Source organism: Eubalaena glacialis, chromosome 10, assembly GCF_028564815.1.
Source record: "Eubalaena glacialis isolate mEubGla1 chromosome 10, mEubGla1.1.hap2.+ XY, whole genome shotgun sequence".
In the NCBI taxonomy this organism is placed as follows: Eukaryota; Metazoa; Chordata; class Mammalia; order Artiodactyla; family Balaenidae; genus Eubalaena; species Eubalaena glacialis.
Genome location: NC_083725.1, coordinates 13743111 through 13763706, shown reverse-complemented (window position 1 = coordinate 13763706; position 20596 = coordinate 13743111). Strand labels below are relative to the sequence as shown.

The window sequence follows — 20596 nt, the reverse complement described above, 5'->3', positions numbered from 1 at the left end:
GAACATTGAATGTATCCTCTTCATTAGCAAACCAACTTCCTCTTCTGAGTTCCCTCAGTTAATATTATGTAGTGGTGACAGGTGTGAGTTACTGAGATTGATTCTTGGATTAATTTCTTTCAGCTGAGGTTTGTTAATCTATAAAGTGAGGGTAATAGCAGAATCAATCTTAAAGGATTGTGAATGAAAATTAATTAAATAATAAAAAATATAAAATGCCTGACACATAGTAAGCCCTTTAAATGTATTAGCTTTATTAATATATATATATTTTTAAGACCCTACTCTCAGCTGCTCAGGCTCAGTTTCAGGTTCATCATCTCCTCCTACTCAGTCATCTCCTTGGTTTTACTTCTGCAGTATCTCTCAAATCTGTCTTATTTTACTGCCCGTGTTTGGGCTCCCATTACCTTTCTACTGCAGTACCATCCTGATTGAGCTTGCTGCTTTTGTCGTTTCCTCACTGTTTCATCTTTCATACTGCTTGCCGTCATTTATGGCCTCAAAACAGATTCGATGTCACTCCCCAGTTCCAAACCCTTAATGACTTCCTGCTGCGTTTGTAATATCTCTCACCCCGGTAGTTAAATCTCTACATTTTGAGTCCTGCCTGTGTTATTCAGTTTTATCCTATGCTACCATGATTCTACATTCTAGCCATGTCCGTTTATTTTCGAGTCCCTGAACTTTCTTCTACTGAGCCTTTGCTTTGGTCATTCCCTTGGCTTAGAATCCCTTTCCCTTCCATATTGTCTGTTGAAATCCCATCTATTCTTTAAAATCCAAGAAGCCTCCTGAATTACACTAGTTTTAATTAGTGGTTCTCCTACCCATGCTCTTGTGACTCTTCGTTTTTATTGATACTTTACTCTTGCACTCACCAAAGTCTGCCTAAATGTGAGTCTGCTTTGATAACTAGTCAGGGCCAGGAACACCTTCTTTCCTGTGTTATCTGACATTGTCTTTATTTGTAGCTTTTTAATAAAAGTATGTTGAATTTGATAAAAATACTACTAATTAAATACTAAATACTACTAACTAAATAAGTAAAATGCTAATACCAGAGTTGTACAGAGACGTAGAATCTTGAACTTGAGGAGGATTATTTTTCATGGAAAATATATTGAAGAAAACGGCAGTGATGAAGATTTTTCTGGTATTGATGCCTCCAAACAGAGGAGATGCAGATAGATATAGAAAATTTCATTATCTTTCCCAAGTTTTGAGAATAACAAAGTTTAGTAGCTACTCTGTGTTTGTTCAGAGAAACAATATATTTAAGTGGAAATGGATGTCTGATATGTCATATACTCAGGAGTTAAATAATTAATGATAATTAGATATACTTTTTATATACTTGATTAGATTGTATTAGAGCTGTCTCTTGCTCGGTATATAATTTGCTTTGTCTGTCTATGTATCTGTATACTTTTAAGTTTATTTTTTAAGTTCACAGGATAAAACTTCTGAAAAGTACTTGGTGGTTTTTGTCATTTGTCGGGGGGAGGGTATGAGAAGTTTGGAGGTTTCTGTATTATGTTACTGATGTGTTTGTATGTTCTTTAAGGAACTGGTATAGAGAAATAGTAATCAGTTCTCAGGGTTAATAAGCTTTTAGCTGCAGACAGATGCTCCAGTGTATGTAACTTACATAGCTGTCTTTCAGAACTTGGGTTGAGTAAATTCAAAGGTTGTTTTGAAATATAGAGAAGTCTGATTATATTCTTGAACTCTTTAGGAAATAATGATGAGAGTACCATAAGTTAACGTAACTTAGTGAACATTTGCTGAATGTTCACAATGAGTTTTAAGCTATTTTTCTTTTTTTTCAACCACACTAAAACCAAAGGTATTAACTTATAAATATTATGTCTCTATGGTGTGTGCTTTAATGAGAATGTATCACATTAATCATTTAAAAATACTAACTTGGGTGTAAGTGATCTGTTTTACATGAGTTAGGAAAGAAGGAATATATCTGTGAAAAAATAAATCTTTTCCAGTAGTGACTGCAGTAGAGAAGCATGGCAAATACTCACTGCCTTAACCAGGTGGTCAAGGTTAACATCACCAGTGATGTCATGTGGACTTCATGTACCCTCCAATATGATGTGTTTGAGATAGGCACTTCACTTCTGTGATATTGTGTCCGTAAACTCATAACCCCAGTCAGAGCATGAGAAAAACATCGGCTTTACATATTGAGACACGTTCTACAAAATACCTAACCCCAGTACTCCTCAAAACTATTAAGGTCATGAAAAACAAGGAAAGACTAAGAAGCTATTACAGACCAGGGGAGACTAAGGAGATGTGACGAATAAATATAATGTAGTATCCTAGATTGGATCCCAGGATAGTTAAGGACATTAATGGAAAAAACTGGTGAAACCTGAATAAGGTCTAGGGTGTAGTTAATAGCACTGTACTGATGTTGGTTTCTTAGTTTTGGCAAATGTACGACAGTAATATTAAGAGAAACCAGAGCTGAATGAGGGGTATATGGGAATGCTTTGTACTATCTTTGCAACTTTTCTGTAAATCTAAAATTCCAAAATAAAAAGTTTATTTGAAAAATAAGTAATATTTTTCAAGTCTGTAAACGTATTGAATGTCTCTTAAGTGCAAGGCAGTGTGCTCACCACTGCAGGGCATAGAGTGTGTAAGGCACCTTCACTGTCCCTGCCCTGAAGGAGTTGTCATCCAGCTGGGGAATAGGACAACTGATACAAAGTAGAACATGATGAAGCCAGTACAGAGTGTGAGCAAGATGCTGTGGGGCATGTGGGTGTGGGGTGTCTCAGTTTGAAAGTAGACATTGAATGAAGACTGGGAATCCTTCCCCGCCTGCCCGCCCCCACCCCGCCCCCCAGCATCCACACCAAGAAGATAGCATTTAAAATGAATTTTGAATGGGCAGGACTTCAGTAACCATAGTCATTGGAAAGGAAATACGTATCATACCAGAAAGCCTGGGCTCTTGAATCACAGACCTGCTCTGCCACTTATTTGCTCTGTGACCTTGGGCAGGTTATTTGATGTCACTAAGTCTTTGTTTCTCCTTGTAAAATAGGATTAGTAATTTCTATTTCAAAGCATTATTATGAGAATTAAATGAGGTATACATGTAGCTTAACAAAGTATCTGATACACAGTAAGCTCTTAATGTTAACTATTAGAGAAGGAGAGGACATATATTACTGATGTAACACCATCACTGAAGGCCTGGGGCCTGGAAAGTATAGAATGTTTTGGGAAATATTGAGTAGTATATGTCTAGAAAGGTGAATCAGGACCATATTGTGAGTGCTTTGACTTACAAGCATAGCAACTTGAACTTTTTTGGTGGTTATTGGGAAGTCATTGAGGATTTTGGTGTAGAAGGATTAAGGAAGTTGAGTCTGTGTTTTAAGATTAATCTGATAGAAGTACGAGGGGCATGTTGGAGAGTCTCATGTGGGCTGCTGCCTTCCCTTTTACCTGGTGAATTAGATTAGTGTTTCTTTAGGTTTAAAATTCTATGAAACAGCTTAAAATGCTCTGAATGATAATGTTGTAATCTGTTACCATGTAACTTGGGGGTCTCAGAAGCAGGACCATTAGTATATTATCAAATATACTTAATATGTTTAGTGAAAAAGGCCATTGATATTTTTAGATATATTGGCTTAGAATTTTTTTGAATAGGTGATGCTTTTTGCCTCGCCCCCCACCCTTTTTTTTAGCAGCTTAAGCAGATAAGAGTTAAACAGTACTTCACTGACTTCCTGTGAAGCTTTGTTAAAAGAAGTTCCGTTGTATCTATTTTTAAAGCTGATTACTGTGAACAGAGGATGCTGCTATTGAGTTATAAATGTCATCTCAGTAGGTTCTCACTCAGCATTCTTTGGATGACACTAGTGTTTGCATATAAGGTTTTGGAGTTTAATGAATAGAAAAAGCAGCACAGTTATCACTGAAATAGTACCAGTAAATGAAATACTTAAAAGTATTGATCACTTCACTATTGAGCAGTATAATTATTTATCATCATCTATATAGGTTTTACAGCCCACACCATGGCTGAATGGCAAAGAGTGAGTTATATTGTGACCTCATTTGGGAAACATTTTACAGCTCCAAAATGGTATTGTATAATGTTGTGCAGTTTGTTTGTCAATCATTGTATTGTGTTAATCATTCTGAAATTTACCCGCTGGGAAGTACAGGATCATTGGGTCTACAGATATTATTAAAATAGATTATTGGGGTTTTCCCCCAATGTTTTATTATAAAAATTTTTTTATTATAAAAGTCAAACAGAAATTGGAAGAATTTTTATAATAATTATATACATATTAACTAAATTATTGTTTTCAAAAGGAAAGCTCCACTTTCTTCTCTTTTTAAAAATCAAAAAGACTTCTGAGTCTTTGAACCATTTTCACATGTGATAGTATTTTCATATAGCTGAGATGATTTTTGGTGTTTCCATGTTATTTCTTCAGAAATGATAAAATTCTTTGAGTAAAATAATTCACTACAGATTCTGGAGTTTAGCCAGATCCCTAATGTTACGAGTAGATAACAGTATTTTAATTTATCCCCATATATGGTTCATACAATTAACTGTTCATTTAAATTCCATAAGATATAAGTTTATTTAAATTCTTTGCAGGCAGAAATAAAATATACTTTTAAAAATTATTTCTTGACATAATTTCTAGTCCTCTGTCACATAAGGATAAAGTGCTAGCTTTCTTTCTCTCATGTCTTTCTTCTTCAATCTTATGAAATTAAACTGCTGAAGTTAAGGTTTCTTTTCCAGTTTCAAATCAGTGATATAGCATAAATTTATACATTTTTATAAATGGAAAGATATCTTTAAGAGTAGCTGGTTCCAGCTTCCTTATATTACATTGGAATCAATGGAGGCCCAGAGAGGTTAAATAACCTCACAGGACACAATAAATTAATGGGAGACCAGGAAATACATTTTAGATTTCTAGTCATCTTGACTATCATATATATTTTCAGGTACTCTTTTGTAGAAAGAATAAACAGAGCATGCTTGTCATGTTATAGAATTTATCTCTATCAAAATGGAGTTTCAGAAAAAGTACCATAAGTGAGAATATCTTTATGAATACATTGGACTGATTGTTTTGTAAGTCATCATTTAATTTTTTTCTAGAAGATCTCAACCTCTCTCTCTTTTTTAAAATAAATAAATAAATTTATTTATTTGTTTATTTTTGGCTGCGTTGGTCTTCGTTGCTGCACGCAGGCTTTCTCTAATTGTAGCGATCAGGGGCTGCTCTTCGTGGGGTGTGCAGGCTTCTCATTGCGGTGGCTTCTCTTGTTGCCGAGCACAGGCTCTAAGGCATGCGAGCTTCAGTAGTTGTGGCACGTGGGCTCAGTAGTTGTGGCTTGCGGGCTCTAGAGCGCAAGCTCAGTAGTTGTGGCGCACGGGCATAGTTGTGGTGCACGGGCTTAGTTGCTCCATGGCATGTGGGATATTCCCGGACCAGGGCTTGAACCCATGTCCCCTGCATTGGCAGGCGGATTCTTAACCACTGCGCTACCAGGGAAGTCCAAGAAGATCTCAATCTCTTAATATTAATTTCTCAACAGTCTTTTTCTTCTTGAAACTTTTATTGTACTTCTAAGGGATGGAACATTCTCATTAAAACAAAAAGGAGTGGTACTACTCTCCGTACTTGTCTTTTTTTTTTTTTTAATTTATTTAATTTATTTGTTTTTGGCTGCGTTGGGTCTTCGTTGCTGCGCACGGGCTTTCTCCAGTTGCAGCGAGCGGGGGCTACTGTTCGTCGCGGTGCGCGGGCTTCTCACTGCGGTGGCTTCCCTCGTTGTGGAGCACGGGCTCTAGGTGCATGGGCTTCAGTAGTTATGGCACGTGGGCGCAGAAGTTGTGGTTCGCGGGCTCCAGAGCACAGGCTCAGTAGTTGTGGCACACGGGCTTAGTTGCTCCGCGGCATGTGGGATCTTCCCGGACCAGGGCTTGAACCCGTGTCCCCCGCATTGGCAGGCGGATTCTTAACCACTGCGCTACCAGGGAAGTCCAAGAAGATCTCAATCTCTTAATATTAATTTCTCAACAGTCTTTTTCTTCTTGAAACTTTTATTGTACTTCTAAGGGATGGAACATTCTCATTAAAACAAAAAAGAGTGGTACTACTCTCCGTACTTGTCTTTTTTTTTTTTTTAATTTATTTAATTTATTTGTTTTTGGCTGCGTTGGGTCTTCGTTGCTGCGCACGGGCTTTCTCCAGTTGCAGCGAGCGGGGGCTACTCTTCGTCGCGGTGCGCGGGCTTCTCACTGCGGTGGCTTCCCTCGTTGTGGAGCACGGGCTCTAGGTGCATGGGCTTCAGTAGTTATGGCACGTGGGCGCAGAAGTTGTGGTTCGCGGGCTCCAGAGCACAGGCTCAGTAGTTGTGGCACACGGGCTTAGTTGCTCCGCGGCATGTGGGATCTTCCCGGACCAGGGCTCGAACCCGTGTCCCCCGCATTGGCAGGCAGACTCTCAACCACTGCTCCACCAGGGAAGCCTCGTACTTGTCTTAAACATTAATAAATACATTTTAATATAGAGGGTTAATATATCTCCCCATACTATGTTCTTTTTTCCATTTCCTTTTTCTCTGCAAGGTACTTTGTGGCCAAGAGTTACAAGGCAGCTTGTTTTTCAGTATTTTGTGTAATAGAAGATGCATTGGTTGGCATCATTTGAGGAGTTTTCTGTTTATCTCATATTCATATAAAGGCTACTTTCCCACACTGTCTTGCTTGATCTATAGAAATGGTGATTGTGGTTTCTATCAGGTTGTATTTATCTTTCTACTTTTGAAGCTAAAACAGGAGCTATAATTGTGCATTTAATTTTTATGTACTTAAATATTAGTGACATATAAATCTTAGTCCCTTACTAGCTGAAATTATGCACAAGAAAATGTATACCATTACTTTAGGCCTGAGGTACAAAGGTACATTGGCTTTTAGAGTAGGACCTGAGGTAGGGGGAAAAGAACTCACACCAGTCTTGAACCTTTTTAAAAATTGACACTGCATACTGAATCAGCATTTGATTATGGGGAAGTTGTGAGGGGACAAGAGAAGGGAAAGATGGAAGCTATAGAGTAGAATTTGCAGTTACTTAGATGTAAATGGTTAGCGTGAAAGATAGTAAAAATGACCTTTTTCAAATACTGAGTTAAAGAAAAGCTTGTATTGATCCTACTTGCTGCTACTCAAAGAAAGAAAAGTTTTGTCTTCAGGGCATTTACAAAAAATAGAACAGTTATGTTTCTTTGTGGATATTTGGAGAAATGTTAGAACATATTGTATGAATTGAAGTAACTGCTGACAGAATTTTGAAATGTATTGCTTACTTGTAATAAGCCCAAATATCCATCATGCCTCATTGTTCTTAGTTTACATGTTTAGACAGATTTTGCTGATTAAATTCTGCCCTATACACTGTAGACACTGAGCCATAAGCCTAAGGCCTTAAAATGTTATTGAAACAGAATTTAAACTCATACCACTTACAGAATACTCTGACCCATGGGCTTCTGTAGATTCTTTTTTTTCGTTTTAGGAAGTGTGATGCTTACAGTGCACATCTCTGGTGGTTTTAAGAAATGTAAGCTGGCTTTTTGGGGGATGCATCCTTGAGTATGAAAGTGTCTTAAATTGATTTTCAGTAACTATTTCAGTCAGCACTTCAAATTGCTCTTAGGCACCTGGTGCCATTACATCTTTGCGGTCAATAACTTTCACCTTTTTGTGGCTTACTTCACAAATTAAAAAAGCTTTTTGTCCATTATATTTTGGTATGTATATTTTATCTCTGATCTAGCATAGTACTGGATACCTGGTAGATTCTCAGTGGAAAATTATTTAAAGAGTCAAAGATGCTGACATGGCCCAGTCATCCAAAGACTCGCTTCCTGCCTTCACTTCAGAATTGGCTTAAAAATCAACAATAAGAGAGGTTCCTAAGACCACCCCCTCTAAAACGGCAATCTTACATGCCTCTCTTCTCATACCCTGCTTTGTTTTTCTTCAAAGCCTTTTTCTCCTACTACCTGATACTCTGCCATGGGAATGTGAATGCTATAAAACCAGGAATTTTGTTTTGTTGCATTGTTGTATCCATCCCTAGTGCCTAGCACACAGTATACAGTCAGATGTTTTCTAAAGGTATAATAAAGGTTAGAAATTATGCCAGATGCCAAAGGGATATAAATATATATCAGAAATGAATTCAGCCCTCATGTACACAAATAACTGTGGTACAAGATGGGTTCAGATGACATAAGAGAACTTCAGTGAAAATACTGGGGGTATTTTAGAGGTTTATTACTTCTAGCTGGCTTCTTAGGAAATGACAGTTAAGCTGGGTCTTTTGCAGACTAAGGAACAAATAAGCAGTGGTTCAGAGGTGCAAAAGTGAATAAGGGTAGTATGTATAAGAAGAGGTAAAATGTTCAGTTTGAGTAGAATATACTAGTGAAATTAGTTATAAAGGTAGGTTAGACCCAGGTTAGTGGAAAGTCTAAAAATCAAAGTTGAGTTTGGATTTTGTCCCACTAGTACTGTAGAAATTGTTCCCCCCCACCCCTTGAAAGGCAGTTATATGCGGTATGATTGAACGTGCATAGGAATAGACTGAAGACGGAAGTTTGAATTATGGAGTAGGTAGGCGCAGGTAGCAAGGAGTGCATATTAGAATAATAATACAAATTCAAAGGTAGGATTGACAACAGATGATTAGCAAATTGACAAGTCAGATATGGAGAATAAAGAAAATGGAGGCAGCTAAGATGACTGACTCTAAGGTTCTGAACTTGTGGGAAGTAAGATGGTGTTGTCATTAAATACAGAAAATAGAGAACATGAAGAAAGAGCAGGTTTGAGAAAGAAGGTTAGTTTATTTATTTTTTAGAGGTATAAAGATTTATTTAATTCCAATTAACAAATTTGTTTTTCTTTTTTTTAATTGAAGTATAGTTGATTTACAGTGTTTCAGGTGTATAGCAAAGTGATTCAGTTGTATATATATATTCTTTTTCATATTCTTTTCTATTATAGGTTATTATAAGATATTGAATATAGTTTTCTGTGCTATACAGTAGGTCCTTGTTGTTTATCTATTTTGTATGTAGTAGTGTGTATCTGTTAATCCCAAATTCCCAAAATCTGTTATTACCGCCCCCCCCAATCCCCAAGGAAGGTTAGTTTAATTTTGAATGTGTTGCTTTCTGGTACTAGCATTTGAATGGAGAAATGCAGTAGGCAGTTGGAAAGCAACTAAGGCCTAAGATTTGGGAATCTTTTGCAAAGCAGTTTTTGAAGCCTTGAGATTGCAAAGGAAGAGTCAGGAGAGTACATGGGGAAAGAAAGGAAAATGATGGAGAGCAAATTCTTGGGAAATAGTTATGTTAGGAGAATAGAAAGAATAGCCAAAGGAAGAACAAAAGCAAGTAGGAGAACCAAGAGAGGATGACATTGGAGAAACTAAGGAAAGACATTTTCAGGAAGAAGTAAGATTCAAACCTGTTTCTTGCAGAAAGAGTTCTGTTGTAACCTTGGGAGTATGATATATGTATTGTGTGGGCCAAAAGGTTCGTTTAGTTTTTTCTGTAAGATGGCTCTAGCAGCACTTGGTTGTCTTTAACTTCATTCAAAACAATTTTGTTAGATTGTATGTGACAGCTGTCATATCAGTGTGCATTTAAAAAAAGACTTATCAAAATTGGTGAATTTTTGTGTAGTCATTTTTATACTGAAGATGGAAGGAAAAAAGCAACATTTTCAGCATATTATGCTTTATTATTTCAAGAAAGGTAAAAATGCAACTGAAATGCACAAAAAGATTTGTGCAGTGTATGGAGAAGGTGCTGTGACTGATCAAACGTGTCAAAAGTGGTTTGTGAAGTTTCATGCTGGAGATTTCTCACTGGACGATGCTCCACGGTCGGGTAGACCAGGTGAAGTTGATAGCTATCAAATCGAAACAATAATTGAGAACAATCAACGTTATACCACGCTGGAGATAGCCGACATACTCAAAATATCCAAATCAAGCGCTGAAAATCATTTGCACTAGCTTGGTTATGTGAATCGCTTTGATGTTTGGGTTCCAAATAAGTTAAGCGAAAAAAACCTTCTTGACCATATTTCCGCATGCGATTCTCTACTGAAACATAATGAAACATTCCATTTTTAAAACAAATTGTGACGGGCGATGAAAAGTGGATACTGTACAATAGTGTGGAACGGAAGAGATTGTGGGGCAAGCGAAATGAACCACCACCAACCACACCAAAGGCCGGTCTTCATCCAAAGAAGGTGATGTGTATATGGTGGGATTGGAAGGGAGTCCTCTATTATGAGCTCCTTCTGGAAAACCAAACGATTAATTCCAACAAGTACTGCTCCCAGTTAGACCAACTGAAAGCAGCACTCGACGAAAAGCGTCCAGAATTAGTCAACAGAAAGCGCATAATCTTCCATCAGGATAACGCAAGACCGCATGTTTCTTTGATGACCAGGCAAAAACTGTCACAGCTTGGCTGGGAAGTTCTGATTCATCCGCCGTATTCACCAGACATTGCACCTTCGGATTTCCATTTATTTCGGTCTTTACAAAATTCTCTTAATGGAAAAAATTTCAATTCCCTGAAAGACTGTAAAAGGCACCTGGAACAGTTCTTTGCTCAAAAAGATAAAAAGTTTTGGGAAGATGGAATTATGAAGTTGCCTGAAAAATGGCAGAAGGTAGTGGAACAAAAGGGTGAATACATTGTTCAATAACGTTCTTGGTGAAAGTGAAAAATGTGTCTTTTATTTTTACTTAAAAAACCGAAGGCACTTTTTGACCCACCCAGTATTTTCTCTGATACACGTTTTTCTGCTATACTGTTTAGCATAGCTCTTTACACATAGTAGGTTCTCAACAGCTTAGCATATCTTAAGGGAATCATGGACTCTCTCCTGCTTATCTTTAAGGATTAACATTTGGCAAAATGTTATATAAATATTGAGTGCAGTCTGGTGTCCTGCAGAAGTCTTTGGGAAGTCATTGGGACTAATTTGTGCTTTGCAGATTTTCTATCATGTTATCTGTGATATATTCTCGATAGTTTCTATTTTTGTTTCCTCTTTGGTAAAATAGTAAAAGTCCTAACCAGCAATAATTGAAGGCTCTCAAAGTACCAGGAGGAAAACAGTTAATGGAGTTTAGGGATTGGATAAGTGCTTGTATTTTTTATCTTACTTGAGCTATTTAGCATATGAATTATTTTAGGCTGTCTTCAAAGAATATTAATTTTATCACTTTTGTAGGTACTTTCAGAAATAGGAAACTAGAAAGAATATAACTTGATACAAGTGCGGGAAGACAAATATCAAAAAGCTGAAGCTGATTTGTTGAAAAGCTGATTAGAAAGATTTCAGCAGTGTTTTGCAGAAAAGTTAGGGCCATAGAGACTTAGTGCAGCATTTTATCCAGGAAAGACAAAGATGGGACTAGTGGTGACCCTCCAGTATAGCATTAAAAGAGAAAAATCGATCTGTATTAAAGAGAATTTTTAGGCAATAAAATTGATCATGAATTGACTTGAAATTTCATAGTCCACTTGTATGACAAAAATTGACTTTTTAAAAAATTAATTAATTTTATCTTTGGCTGTGTTGGGTCTTCATTGCTGCACGCGCGGGCTTTCTCTAGTTGCGGTGAGCGGGGGCTACTCTTCGTTGTGGTGCACGGGCTTCTCATTGCGGTGGCTTCTCTTTGTTGCAGAGCACGGGCTCTAGGTGCGTGGGCTTCAGTAGTTGTGGCACGTAGGCTCAGTAGTTGTGGCACACGGGCTTCGTTGCTCCGCGGCATGTGGGATCTTCCCAGACCAGGGCTCGAACCCCTGCATTGGCAGGCGGATTCTTAACCACTGTGCCACCAGGGAAGCCTTTATTTTTAATTTAGATCAGTTGTGGTAATTTAAACATCCAGATTAGTTCATGCAAAACAGGAAATAATATATTTTGCTTTTCTAACATTTCTTTTGTGAGTGAATGGTTATAGCAGTGTACAACTTCTTTCACTTATTTGTTGAGTCCTCTTTACCTGTCATCCTAAAAAAGTAAGTTTGTTCATGTAAGTTTATGCTCAGTTATTGGGTCTGATTAATTTAAGATTAAAAGTCTTAAAATAGATTACTGTTAAATTTTTTTTATTTACCATATAACATTGAACAGAGGGAAAGGAGTGGACCTAGTGAATGCAGCAGTCTTTCTTGCATTATAATTACACACCTGGTGTAGTGAATTCAGCACATTTAAAATAAAAATAATTTTATGTGTTCATTTAATCATTGCACTTCTGATCATTTGTAGGCGAAACCTAACCAAACTGTCCCTGATCTTCAGCCACATGCTGGCAGAACTAAAAGGAATCTTTCCAAGTGGACTCTTTCAGGGAGACACATTTCGGATTACTAAAGCAGATGCTGCAGAATTTTGGAGGAAAGCTTTTGGGGAAAAGTAAGACTCAAAATAATGAATTTGAACTATGAAGAACTGAAGCTTGTGTTTTGGGTTTTTGTTTAGTTTTTTATTGATGGAATATTTAAAACATGGGAAACAGAAAAATAATATGTGTGTACCTACTTCCCAACCTTTTTTTGCTCTGATTATTTTTTTTAAAAGAAATAAACCTTTGCAGTTCCGTTGAAACCCACGCTCTTTGATTGAATGCTCTTCTCTTTCTTTGCTCATCCATTATGCTGTTAATGGACATTTACATTTCAAACTATTTGCTATTGCAAAACAGTGCTGCAGAAAGCAAAATTGTATTTGTCTTCATATGCAAGAGTTTCTCAATAGTTACATACCTAGAAGTGGAATTGCTGAGTCAGGGGGTTTCACATCTTCTGCTTTGCCAAATATTGCCTAATTGCTTTCCACAGTGGTTGTACCAGTTTATATTCCTATAAGTAGTGTACACATGTTCCAGTAGTTCTGCAATTTGACTAACACTGATGATATGAATTGGTATCATATTTTGCTTTATATTCCTAAATGACAAGGGAGCTTGAGCACCTTTTCACATTTGTCACCAATCAAGATTCTTATTCTGACCTTCCTATTCCTATTCCTGACTTGTCCATTTTCCTATTGAGTTGTTTGTATTTTTCCTGTTGTAAGATACTAACTCTTTGTTAGTCACTTACATTAGAGATATTTTCTCCTAGTCTACGGCTTGTTTTTCCACTTTGTTATATTGTCTTTTTGATATTCAGAAGTCTTACGTTATATAGACAGATTTATGAGACAAGTTTATGTTTCTAAGTATTAATATAAATGTTCTTGAAAGTCCTCTGAAATTTTGGTTCAAAGAACTGAAAAGGTAGAAAACAATAAAATTTCTCAGTTGAATATACAGATCCTAATGTAAATCTCCCTTTAAATGCTTTCCTTCTTTCTTTTTAATTGAAATATAGTTGACGCACACTATTAAGTTAGTTTCAGGTATATACTACATATTGATTTGACGTTTGTTAAACGCTTGATTTATTTTAAAAATCATGTTTAAACATTAAATATAGAATAATTAGTGATTTTTAAAAACTTAGTTGAAGAGAATGGGAATGAGTTTAACTTTGTTCCTTTAACTTAATAACTAGCTACATTGGAAAAGAGTTTGAAACGCCACTTGTTCTCTTACTTTCAGGCAGGTGAATACATAAACTTTTCAAAGGCAATGAGATTTTTTTTTTTTTTTAAGATCTTGAGAAATAGAAATCCCACAATATCTTTTGCTAGCCATATCTGGGGTTTAATCATTCTTATGTTAAATAATTTCTTCTTCATCTCTATCAGAACTCTATTCTTCCTGTACCTTAAGCCTATATTCCTCTAGTGAAGTCCTTGATAGTGTGGGTTCCTCAAAAGAACACAGAGTGTTTTATGTGCTTTTAAAAAGTTAAACACAAGCTTTCAGTTAGTAAAGATCTGGACACAGGTTACATCTGTTATACAAGAAGGATAATCTTATCTCTCTTTCCAATGCTTCTCTAATAGAACAAATGTCTGAAGAAAGATGAGAAAGGGAATGAACTTGTGGCATTCTGCCAAAGAAAAGTAGAAAAAGATGTCTCTATTATTAATTTATTCATTAGAAAGTTAAGAAATGTATCATTTATGCCCTTTCTGTTCTCAATGTAAAATATAGTTGAGCTTCTTTAAGAAAATTGAAATTGATATTGAGAGCTTAATGTGGCTCTCTTTTCCTTGAATGTAGCAATGCCTGAAATTATCTGTTATCTCACTCTGTGCCTTCTCTCCTACCCCCACTCCCATCCTAGGACAATAGTACCTTGGAAGAGCTTCAGACAGGCCCTTCATGAAGTACATCCCATCAGTTCTGGGCTGGAGGCCATGGCTCTGAAATCCACTATTGATCTGACCTGCAATGATTATATTTCAGTGTTTGAATTCGACATCTTTACACGACTCTTTCAGGTAGGATACTAAAACGTTGGCTAAACTAGTTATTGCTATTTTTCTGAAGAGAAACCTTTTTAAAAAATAACATTTGGACATTTGGGATTTTGCCTATTATGAAAATATTTTTATTCATTCTAGAAACTATAGCCAAAAAAAAAAAAAGGTTAAAACTACTCTATTTTATATATACATATTTTTTTTGTAAAAAGAATAACTATATAATCTGCTTTATTCCCCTCACATTTATAATCTTTCTCTATTATTAAATATTCTTCTTTGCATCATTTTAGTGGTTGTAGAACATCCTAAAGATGGGTATAATATATTTAATGAGTTCTGTTATTGAACATTTATGTATGTTTCCAGCTTTTTCTCCTATGGTATTGAAATTCTTGATTGTTAATATTGAGATGTATTGATGCTTCACAAAGAACTCATTTCTTTCTTTTTCTAAAAACAATGGGTGTATATGCCACCTTGCATAAACCTTTATTTGAAACTTCTTACTTGCACATCTAGGCCTTGCCCTGTTTCTCTGTTTTTGTTTGTTGTTTAGCCTCACTACTGTTGGTTAGAGCTGCTTGGAAATTTTCTGAATTTCATTTTGTACAGTTAAGTTTCTCCCTGTAAGCATGTGTAATTTTCTTCTTAGCTTTTCAGAGTTCTTATTTCCCAAACATGTTTGTCTTCCCTTAAAGTAACAACATGATTGAAAATATGTGACACTAAATGGAGAATTTATAATTGAGAATTCAGGTTGTTTTTCCTTTTGTTCTTCATTGCTCTGAGGCTGGTTGTATGTCTTGAGCCAAATGGTCTGATTGATCTCTTGTTTCCTTAGCCCTGGTCTTCTTTGCTCAGGAACTGGAACAGTCTTGCTGTAACTCATCCTGGTTACATGGCTTTCCTGACATATGATGAAGTGAAAGCTCGGCTCCAGAAATTCATTCACAAACCTGGCAGGTCAGTGCAATGAAGCAAAGAGGTTTATTCACCTGAACTTTATTCTCCTGTGACCTTTGCTGAAATAGAGGAAATATGATCTTTTACTAGTTCCCCAGTGACCACATTTCTGCGGCAGGATTGATGTCTGTTTATCAGAGGAATTGACTTATTCAGATACTATGATTTGATAAATGCTTTCAAGCCACTTAAGAATTGAGCTTATATGTCTTTTGCTTTTGGTCTGAAGCCATTGAAGAATCTATTATTGATGGTCCTTTTGATTTTTGTCTCTGTCTTGTCTTTCCACCCTAATGCAAGTGTGTATATTAAAGATTTTGTTTCTCTCTGTTCTCAGTTACATTTTCCGGCTGAGCTGTACTCGTCTGGGTCAGTGGGCTATTGGGTATGTCACTGCTGATGGGAACATTCTCCAGACAATCCCTCACAATAAACCTCTCTTCCAAGCGCTGATTGATGGCTTCAGGGAAGGCTTGTGAGTACATACTGTTTTCCATCTGCTAGAGTCTAGGAACTTAGGGGCTGTAAAACTGCATCATTAATGACTTTATTCCAGGTTTCTTCTACAGATAAAGATTCAGTACACATATTGACAGGTTATATTGTTTGGATTCTCAGCTTCAGTAGGACTTTTGTTTTTACTTTGAAAGGATTCCTTGAGTGAAATTATTTTTCTCTACTACTTCGCTTGTTACCCTGAGTAAATTTTATCTTTCTTTTTTTCTAAATGTTAATTTATTTTCAAATCTATACTAGATTTTAAAATATGCCAATTAGCAGAAAACGTTACCTGTTATTTGACTAGCCAACATTAGAATGATTAGATGTTCCTGATGGCAGCAGGCTCAGTGGCCTTCATCTGCCTTCATCCTAACTTGGTTTTGATTCAGCAGCATTTCTTCAGGCTATGGGCTTTTGTAACCTCTGCTAATATTTATGACTAAGTTCTTATTTATTCCAGAATTGCTATTCCTTTTGGAATTCAAATTGATTATCAGTTGGTAAACACTAAAAATACTAACAGTTGACCAGGTATCAGAAAACTACTTGTGTTTTAAAGTGATTAGGAAAATCCATTTTCCATTATGCATCATCTTCTACAGTAACATTGGCGCTGAAAGGGGTACTTCCCCAAATGTCAGAGCAGTTTGATGCTAGAAGCTTCCTGGTAGTTGATCTTGGTGGCTTAATTTGCTTCTTGTTACATTTCTTTTAAATTAACAGACTTCTCTGGTGGTCCAGTGGTTAAATTAGTGTCTCTCAGTGTTAAGTCTGTAAACAAAGGTATTTCAGGTCTTTGGTCAAAGCAAATGTCGTTTAAATTAAGAATTTACACTTTGTGGCCATCCACAGATTAAAATAGGAGTCGGTAAACTGCGGCCCACAGACTAGGTGTTTTGGTACAGCCTGCATCTAAGATAGTTTTTCCTTTTTAAAGTGTTGTTAAAAAAACAACCAAAGAAGAATATGTGACACAGACTTACGCGGCTTGCACAGCCTGAAATATTTACTCTCTGGTCCTTTACAAAAAAGTTTGTCAATCCCTTGATTAAAATAGAGCCTGTGGCATTGTGCCCTGGAGAAAGAATATCAGTGTTTGGAGAGTATCTTCTTGGAACTGATCTGTGTTATTTAATTTTTTTGAAGTACTAGTAAAATTTATCTTTGCACTTATGCAAAATTGCCCTTTTAGAATGAGAGAATTCCTAGATAACATTTGTCTATATTAGTAAGCAGTGATAAATTGGCTTCAATAGAACCCCAAGATTGGTTACTCTTTTTATAGCTATTTGTTTCCCGATGGACGGAATCAGAATCCAGACCTGACAGGCTTATGTGAACCAACTCCCCAAGACCACATCAAAGTGACCCAGGTGAACTTTGTTTTAAATTATAACCATATTACTAGAGCCAAGCTTTTGTATATTAGTTTACAGAACTGACAGTAGAATTATATTAAGTGATTGGAACACTTAAATTTTAAACCATTGACTAGATCAGTGAATTTAGGTGTGTGTGGTTTCTTTTCCTTTTTTTAAATAAATTTATTTATTTTAATTTTTTTTGGCTGCGTTGGGTCTTCGTTGCAGCGAGTGGGGGCTACTCTTCGTTGCTGTGCGCGGGCTTCTCATTGCAGTGGCTTCTCTTGGTTGCAGAGCACGGGCTCTAGGCACGTGGGCTTCAGTAGTTGTGGCTTGCTGGCTCTAGAGCATAGGCTCAGTAGTTGTGGCGCACGGGCTTAGTTGCTCCACGGCATGTGGGATTTTCCCGGACCAGGGCTTGAACCTGTGTCCCCTGCATTGGCAGGCAGATTCTTAACCACTGCGAGACCAGGAAAATCCTGTGTGGTTTCTTTTTAAACTGTGCTTCTTAAAATAGGACCAAAGGACTTCTCTGGTGGTCCAGTGGTTAAGACTCCGTGCTTCCATTGCAGGGGGCACAGATCCGATCCCTGGTCTGGGAACTAAGATCCCACATGCTGCAGGGTGTGGCCAAAAAAAAAAAAAAGGACCAAGACTAGGTGCTTTCTGTTTTAATTGAACACTGTTGTGACACTTTTATACAACCAAAATTAGTATTAAAAGTAACAGTTTTCAATTTTCCTGTTTTTAGCATTTACAGTTGCAGTCATTCATTCAACAAATATTTGCAATAGGCTGAATAATCTCTTAATTTCTTTTTAATCAAAGGAACAATATGAATTATACTGTGAGATGGGCTCCACATTCCAACTGTGTAAAATATGTGCTGAAAATGATAAAGATGTAAAGATTGAACCCTGTGGACACCTCATGTGCACATCCTGTCTAACATCCTGGCAGGTATGGATCCAAACCATGCTTTTTCTCAGCTAAGTAATGACAGTGAAGAACTGGGGATTATATATCCTTTATGGATATAAAGAATGGCCTGGTTTGTGGGGTAGGTTCTAAACTTTTGATTCTTTTTTCCTTTCTAGGAAATGTATTTTTAGTGGACGAATATTTTAAGAACTTTCAGATGTGTCTGTTACCATCTCCTGTTTCCTTTGCAGGAATCAGAAGGCCAGGGCTGTCCCTTCTGCCGATGTGAAATTAAAGGTACTGAGCCCATCGTGGTTGATCCCTTTGATCCTAGAGGAAGTGGCAGCCTGTTGAGGCAAGGAGCAGAGGGAGCTCCCTCCCCAAATTATGACGATGATGACGATGAACGAGCTGACGATTCTCTCTTCATGATGAAGGAATTGGCTGGTGCCAAGGTAAGCTTCAGTTTAAGAGACTGTGGCAAGATCCATTATCCGTTGTGTCCTAAAGCAATAGAGCACTTAATGACATCCAAAATACAAGGAGTAACAATAGCTAATATTTATTGAACATTTACTGTGTGAGAAAAAATGATGCTAAGTACTTTACTTATTTTAACTCATAATCCTATACTGATACATATTCATGTAACCCTATGAGTAGATATTACTGTTATCCTCATTTAGCAGTGGGAGAAACCAAGGCACAGTGAGGTTAAGGAATTTGCTGAAGGTCACACAGCTAGTAAGTCGAACCAGAATCTGTGGCCAGACATTCCGGCTTCAAGGCCCGTGCTCTTATTGTCTGTATGCTAGAACTGGGCTCTATTCAGATAGCTTGGTGGAGAAAATGAAGGGTGAGTAAAAGAACTGGACCCATTTTGCTACTGTGAATAGAATATTTTCTCCTTGTCTTTTTTTCTAACGGAGTCTTGGCATTGGAAAGTTAGGTTTGGGCGGGAGAAATGAGGCACCGTTAACAACCAAATAAATGGCAACTACAGTGATTGGAGGGTGATAGGAGGTACCATACAGAAACTAAACAAACTAGAAAGGTCCTAGTAAAGATGGGACAGATAAAGGCTAAGAAAGGATGTGACCAAGTTCTGTTACGTCAATGGTAGGGTAAAACAGGGATTTATTCACTAATTAGAAGTAAGGCAGTCATTGAAGATTTTAATAAATATAGGGCAAACAGAGGTTCTAATTTGCTGTCAGTTCTCTAGTTTGGACTGTTATAACTTCATAGGAGGCATTTTTTTGTACAAAAGAAGCTTTCTTTTATACCAGCACCTGACTGCCTGGCACATAGTAGGTGCTCAATAAATATTGAAAGGATGGATTCTATCTCTTAAATGATTGTATCCAGTGTATCTTTTCCTTTCTGTCCTCAATGCCACTGCCTTATTTCAGGCTCTTACAATCATTTGTTCGTCCCGCTTCCAGAGTCATTGATCTACAGCACATGCCTTGACTACCTCATTCCTTTGCCTCACACTCTTTAATGACTTCTCATTACTTAATGGATTAATAAGTCCATTCTCTTTTCTAGGCACTTTGCCCTGGTAATCCTTTCCACTTTGTATTTTGTAATCCAGCAAGGCTGAACCACTAAAAATTTCTCCATGCTTTTGTCTTGATAGTTTCTATGTAATTTAGCTCAGTTTTCATTTCCTAGGAAACCTTTCCATTACTCTACCCTGTTTCCCCCACCCCCAAGACCCACAAGTAGTCGAGGTCTGGCCAAGTGTTTCTGGGATGCTATGAATATGTCTGCCATAGAACTTATCACCTTGTAATATTATATTAAAAGTATTTCCAGGGAATTCCCTGGCGGTCCAGTGGTTAGGGCTCCACGCTTCTGCTGCAGGGGGCACCTGTTCGATCCCTTGCTGGGGAACTAAGATCCTGCATGCCACGTGGCGTGGCCAAAAAAAAAACAAAAAAAATTATCCGCAGGGGATTGGGTCCTGGAGTCCCAGCAGATAAAAAAATCTGCAGATACCCAAGTCCCTTATATAAAATGGCACAGTGCAATGAATACAGTCGGCCTTCCTTTACTCATTTGGGTTTGGCAGAATTCAGTTCCTTGCCAGTCATAGAATTAAGATCCCCGTTTCCTCGCTGGTTGTCAGCTGACGGTATATTTTAGGGGCCAGCTCCATTCTTTGGCTCCTGGACTCCTTTCCTCCTCCTTCAGTCATGAAGGTTCTCAACTTTTAAGGACTCATGTGATTAGATTGGACCCACTTGGATAATCCAGGATAATTCCCCTATCTCAAGATCCATACCCTTAATCACATCAGCAAAGTTTCTTTTGCCAAGTAAGATAACAGATTCAC

At 37.2% G+C, this 20596-nt stretch overlaps 1 protein-coding gene across 2 annotated transcripts in view; it reads left to right on the top strand.

Moving 5' to 3' along the window:
- CBL (Cbl proto-oncogene) overlaps positions 1 to 20596 on the top strand; it is an 89098-nt gene that overhangs the window by 40158 nt on the left and 28344 nt on the right. For both annotated transcript variants that reach the window (XM_061203380.1, XM_061203379.1), the window contains exons 3-9: positions 12398 to 12544; positions 14368 to 14524; positions 15351 to 15472; positions 15810 to 15947; positions 17259 to 17346; positions 18163 to 18294; positions 18507 to 18710. In XM_061203380.1, coding sequence (XP_061059363.1) covers positions 12398 to 12544; positions 14368 to 14524; positions 15351 to 15472; positions 15810 to 15947; positions 17259 to 17346; positions 18163 to 18294; positions 18507 to 18710 — 988 coding nt within the window. The remainder of the gene's footprint in view (positions 1 to 12397; positions 12545 to 14367; positions 14525 to 15350; positions 15473 to 15809; positions 15948 to 17258; positions 17347 to 18162; positions 18295 to 18506; positions 18711 to 20596) is intronic.